Here is a 6,788-nt window from a genome sequence, read left to right on the forward strand (position 1 = left end):
GAATTTTAGTTTTCCCCTACCTGGCCCCAGCCCTCTTGCTCCAGGGAATTCAGACCCACATTTTCTATAAAATTAATTTCCCTTCACCCTAGTATACCTTATATCAAATTGGGACAAAATTCTGACATTCCTACAGAAAAAGTAAAGTTTTTTTTTTTTTATAAAATTTGCTTTATATCCCTATTGGGCAACATCCCTCCCCTCCCATACCAGGGGACTGAGACCCACAGCTTTTTCAAAATTGTTTCTCCTTTACCCTGAGCTGTTTCAGGCTAATTGGGACAGAATCCTGACGTTCCTAAAGAGGAAGAAGAATTTTAAGGAATTTTAATCTATATTGCATTTCCTTTAACTGGCCCTACTCAGAATGCCTCAGGGGAAAAGACCCAATGTTTATACAAAACTGACTCCCCATCACTGAGGAATGCTGGATACCAAATTTGGACAATCATTCCTAGAGTAGAAGGATTGTCAAAGATTAGCTTGATTTCAGACCCACTTTTTATACCAAAGGATGCATCTGACTGAATTTGGACTCAAAATCTGCTCAGTCATTCATGCCTAGTACAGCTTTGTGTGAAAAGTTGATCTCTGCAGTATTTCAATATCCTACTTGACCCTTACGGGCCAGATGCAATAACCAACTATGACTATCACAAATCAAGAGGGGTGCCACACCAAATCTTACCATCAATTCCATCATAATAGTTACAGATTTAGGTCTGAAGACAATAAGGATCAAGTTCTGGCAATTTATCATCTTATACTTAACTAAAATTTCACTATACTAAAGTGTATAGACTAAGTCTGTACAGTAGCTTTTTTTATAATACACAACACTGAAAACATTTTGAGGCAAAAACTTTCACCAAAACAAGACTCATAAGGTTTAAATATCTGTCAAAATGAAATTATCAAATCTTATTCTAATTATGATGCATCAGGCCTGCTCTGACCCCGACTCTTAGGGATCTGCTGTATTTTCTCACATCACAACCTGTCAAATTGGTGTTAGACTCACCTATCAAGGGTCGTAAGTCAGCATGGATTTCTGTAGTTTCTGTAAAATAAGAAATTCACAATCAAAAGGTACAATAGCATTGTTGGATTTAAATCAGATGAATTATTTCCAAAAGGTTTAAGAACAAGAGGCTTGTGGGCGGTCTTCAGTTCTTTGGACAGTTTTAGAACCTGTCCATCTGTCCCAGCATTTTGGCAGACAGAACAGAACTGATATATGCATACTTACAAAGTATTTTTTATAGTTCCTAAGTTTGAAGGCTTAATTTTCAATGAAATGGAACTGATAACACTATTTCTCGTTGTAACATTTTATATAGAAGTCTTCAATACAACATGAAGGTATTCATATTTCATTTGGATGGATGTGCCAACATCATTATGTAAATCAGTAATGCAGATGCTAAGTTGGTTTTTACCTCTGTTTTCATACATATGGGAGCATACAATATTGGCATGTGAACAAGCAATGTCTTCTACTTTGTACTAGTTGGTGTAATTTGAGTAAACAGTCAAAGTCTAACCAATTTTTAATGTTTTTTTCTACCCGTCACCCCCCAATTTGGACACTCTACAAGAAAGGGGTTTAAGAAACCTATATTTATGGACCTAGAGAATAATCCATCAAGAGCTTCAAGAAGGAATGATAACAAAGAAATTGACAAAATTCAAGCTGGCCAACTGTTGGTCATTTTCTTACTGTAATCAGACCCTAGATAAAGGGATAATACATACTTAGCAACAAAGAGAAATTTACATCAATTTCTAAAAAAAGAAAATCCAAACAGTGCTTTTCAATAATATCAATAACATTATTTGATTGTCACAATTGAAGATTATGGCATGAAAGTTCTTTTTTTATTAAGAATACTGTGTAATAGAGTCAAACTGATTGTGACGTCATGTACCAAGGAGAACCTACACATCTGATCTAACCAGTAACTATTGTAAGTAGGAATGTGACATCATGTACCAAGGAGAACCTACACATCTGATCTAACCAGTAACTATTGTAAGTAGGAATGTGACATCATGTACCAAGGAGAACCTACAAATCTAATCTAACCAGTAACTATTGTACATAGAAATGTGACATCATGTACCAAGGAGAACCTACACATCTGATCTAACCAGTAACTATTGTACATAAGAATGTGACGTCATGTACCACAGAGAACCTACACATCTGATCTAACCAGTAACTATTGTACATAGAAATGTGACATCATGTACCAAGGAGAACCTACACATCTGATCTAACCAGTAACTATTGTAAGTAGGAATGTGACGTCATGTACCAAGGAGAACCTACACATCTGATCTAACCAGTAACTATTGTAAGTAGGAATGTGACGTCATGTACCAAGGAGAACCTACACATCTGATCTAACCAGTAACTATTGTAAGTAGGAATGTGACGTCATGTACCAAGGAGAACCTACACATCTGATCTAACCAGTAACTATTGTAAGTAGGAATGTGACGTCATGTACCAAGGGAGACCTACACATCTGATCTAACCAGTAACTATTGTACATAGGAATGTGACGTCATGTACCACAGAGAACCTACACATCTGATCTAACCAGTAACTATTGTACATAGGAATGTGACGTCATGTACCAAGGGGGACCTATACATCTGATCTAACCAGTAACTATTGTACATAGAAATGTGACATAATGTACCAAGGAGAACCTACACATCTGATCTAACCAGTAACTATTGTAAGTAGGAATGTGACGTCATGTACCAAGGAGAACCTACACATCTGATCTAACCAGTAACTATTGTAAGTAGGAATGTGACGTCATATACCAAGGGGAACCTACACATCTGATCTAACCAGTAACTATTGTACATAGAAATGTGACATAATGTACCAAGGAGAACCTACACATCTGATCTAACCAGTAACTATTGTAAGTAGGAATGTGATGTCATGTATCAAGGAGAACCTACACATCTGATCTAACTAGTAGCTATTGTAAGTAGGAATGTGACATCATGTACCAAGGAGAACCTACACATCTGATCTAACCAGTAACTATTGTAAGTAGGAATGTGACGTCATGTACCAAGGAGAACCTACACATCTGATCTAACCAGTAACTATTGTAAGTAGGAATGTGACGTCATGTACCAAGGAGAACCTACACATCTGATCTAACCAGTAACTATTGTAAGTAGGAATGTGACGTCATGTACCAAGGAGAACCTACACATCTGATCTAACCAGTAACTATTGTAAGTAGGAATGTGACGTCATGTACCAAGGAGAACCTACACATCTGATCTAACCAGTAACTATTGTAAGTAGGAATGTGACGTCATGTACCAAGGAGAACCTACACATCTGATCTAACCAGTAACTATTGTAAATAGGAATGTGACGTCATGTACCAAGGAGAACCTACAAATCTAATCTAACCAGTAACTATTGTAAGTAGGAATGTGACGTCATGTACCAAGGAGAACCTACACATCTGATCTAACCAGTAACTATTGTAAGTAGGAATGTGACGTCATGTACCAAGGAGAACCTACACATCTGATCTAACCAGTAACTATTGTAAATAGGAATGTGACGTCATGTACCAAGGAGAACCTACACATCTGATCTAACCAGTAACTATTGTAAGTAGGAATGTGATGTCATGTACCAAGGAGAACCTACACATCTGATATAACTAGTAGCTATTGTAAGTAGGAATGTGACGTCATGTACCAAGGAGAACCTACAAATCTAATCTAACCAGTAACTATTGTAAGTAGGAATGTGACGTCATGTACCAAGGAGAACCTACACATCTGATATAACTAGTAGCTATTGTAAGTAGGAATGTGACGTCATGTACCAAGGAGAACCTACACATCTGATCTAACCAGTAACTATTGTAAGTAGGAATGTGATGTCATGTACCAAGGAGAACCTACACATCTGATCTAACCAGTAACTATTGTAAGTAGGAATGTGACGTCATGTACCAAGGAGAACCTACAAATCTAATCTAACCAGTAACTATTGTACATAGAAATGTGACATCATGTACCAAGGAGAACCTACACATCTGATCTAACCAGTAACTATTGTAAGTAGGAATGTGACGTCATGTACCAAGGAGAACCTACAAATCTAATCTAACCAGTAACTATTGTAAGTAGGATTGTGACATCATGTACCAAGGAGAACCTACACATCTGATCTAACTAGTAGCTATTGTAAGTAGGAATGTGACGTCATGTACCAAGGAGAACCTACACATCTGATCTAACCAGTAACTATTGTACGTAGGAATGTGACATCATGTACCAAAGAAAACCATAAGCCCCATGGAACTCACTCCAACATAAATATACTACAACATGTTCTTAAACAAACCTAAATGCTTTTGTGGACTTTTTTCACTGGTCTTGTTTTCTTTGTGTGATGGTAGACCCGCAAATAAAACAACAATGCTTTCACACAGATTTTAAGATCAACAGTATTGAAGACAATTCTACAATGTACCAAGCTGAACCAGAAATCAGTGCGATACATCAACCCCCATATCAATACTGCTTCTATACATCAGGCCCAGTCACATTATACTGCAAGGAATTATTATTTCTAAGGTTCATTCTAATAAATTATACAGGAGACCTACAATTCTGATCTAACGATTGTACATAGGAATGTGACATCATGTACCACGGGTGTGATATCTGCTCCAACCTGTAACTACGCTGGAAAGGAATGTGACATAATGTATGATGGGGAGACGTTGGACACCAATAAATGTACAAAACCTTATAGAGGTAGTATCAGTCTCATCACTGGTCTTAAGTAAGTAGCATACCCACTATGACCTAGTAGAAGTATAGCAACACAATAAATTGAATACAATGTGTACGTACTATAGTCCTTCAGGTGGTCCTTCATCAATATCTGTACCCATTCCTTTACCGTGTAGTATTTTATCTCTCCTCCATCAAGATAACATGGTTTGGGTTCATCAGAAAACACACATCCATAAAATTTTGCCACAGAAACCTCAATAACTTTTTTAGATCTGTTTTCAGGATCTACATTATGAAATCGTACATCATAATATTGACATATTTCATCTGGATCTGCATTTTCTCCATTATGTCTAATCCATAGCATCTTTTCTGACATTGTCTTCTTAATTTCCTGACGAATAGCATCATCATCTTTATTGAATTGAACTCCACAAACAACAGGAGTTTTACTGCAAGTTGAACCTTTTTTCGTTTCAGAGTTTTGTTTCTCTTCGATTCCAAAACACATGCTCCCTCCATTTTTGTTTTGACAAAATGCTGTTGTGTACTCTCTGATGTTTTTACACATACTATTGATATCATTAAAAGACTTGAGCTGAATATTTGTAGATTCATGCAGATAGGAACATTTCTTTCCCAGTCTCAATTTTCCATGTTTTTCATCACAATGTACATGTGTGACACTAGGGTGATAGTTTGGTGGTGTTTTTGTTGATTGTAGCAAGCGTCTTTGTATTTCTTCAATTCCAACTTTTCTGTGGTTGTTCTCATTTACAGTGTAAACTTTTGATTCAAGTGGAAAAGTAAACTGTCGACCTTCTTTAATATAATAGAGCAGCCATTTCCCATCCCCTTTCCAAACTGACCGGTACCAGCTCTGGAATTCACCCACCTCTCCTCTGTATGTAGCCATTTGTTGCATTCCATCACTCACCATGGTAGTAAACTGGTCCTTGTACAAGGGGTCATTGGTTTTATCTACTCCATCATAGTTCTGATTTCTTATAATTAGAACTCCACCTCCAGAATTTCTTAATGCCATCACTTTCTCAAAAATCTCAGATTTGAAATCTTTCTTATTTAATCTTGGTTTTCCCTTCTCCTGGTCTATTTCTATATTCTGAATTGGAATTTCCATCCGCAAAACATTTTTACCTCCAAACATATCATCTGTAGGATCAAATGGACGACTATCACCTTGTTGTTCACTTGCGTCTGAAAGTTGCCTCTCCATTGTTAGTGCCTAACCCAAGGTTAATAACGAGATTTGACCATTAGTTACAGATTGAACAACTCATTATGACATGACCACTCTTCGAGGAACCGTGGCCTGGTCATTGTCTGTACTAACAAAATAGTTCCTCCAAACTCTTTTCACTTTCATGTACCATTTCATTTCTGTTTGGAGATGAATTTGAATCCCAGTGAAAATCATTCCTTAAGAGACCCTGCAAATAAAAAAAAATCAATTAATAATGTATTTCTTGATGAATATAGAAAACAGACTGAAGATAAGATATGTTTTCCATAGGGGTTTAGAACAGGTCTTCTTACATTTATCATAACAAGATGCTAACTGACTTCCTGAATTCTATAAAAACAGACCCAGTGGGCCTTTATCTATCAACTGGCTTTGGTTTTGCTGTAATTGCTTCATCAAAACTAAAGGAATTCTAGATATCCAAGCACACAACATAAAATAGACTCCCGTGGGTACCAACCCTCTGTCCCTACACAGACATCCAGACAATCCACGCTTCAAACCAAACTGATACAGAATCCTGCCATTTTTACAGATGATGGATTGGGGTCAAGACCCACAATTTACCATATCCAAAATTGATTCCCTTCACACAAGAATGCTTCAGACCAAATTTTATCCAATCTTTCTTACAGGAGGAGTGGGATTCTAAAGAATTTGCTCCATTTCCTCTATTGGGCCCTGCCCCTCCCACCTGAGGGACAGAGACCCATGGTTGATAGAA

The 6,788-nt window shown here is 37.1% G+C and overlaps 1 protein-coding gene across 1 annotated transcript; it reads right to left on the reverse strand.

Moving 5' to 3' along the window:
• Positions 1-1,021: 1,021 nt before the first annotated feature.
• LOC132561030 (schlafen family member 2-like) lies at positions 1,022-6,037 on the reverse strand (the record flags this gene model as incomplete). The annotated part of the gene is made up of 2 exons (XM_060225747.1): positions 4,918-6,037; positions 1,022-1,060 (listed from the first exon to the last, which is right to left on the reverse strand). Coding segments are annotated over exons 1-2 (1,159 nt in total), but the record flags the coding sequence as incomplete, so codon positions are not given.
• Positions 6,038-6,788: the final 751 nt, after the last annotated feature.

Source organism: Ylistrum balloti, unplaced genomic scaffold, assembly GCF_031769215.1.
Source record: "Ylistrum balloti isolate Yb309-2 unplaced genomic scaffold, AGI_CSIRO_Ybal_v1 Utg371138, whole genome shotgun sequence".
Lineage (NCBI taxonomy): Eukaryota > Metazoa > Mollusca > Bivalvia > Pectinida > Pectinidae > Ylistrum > Ylistrum balloti.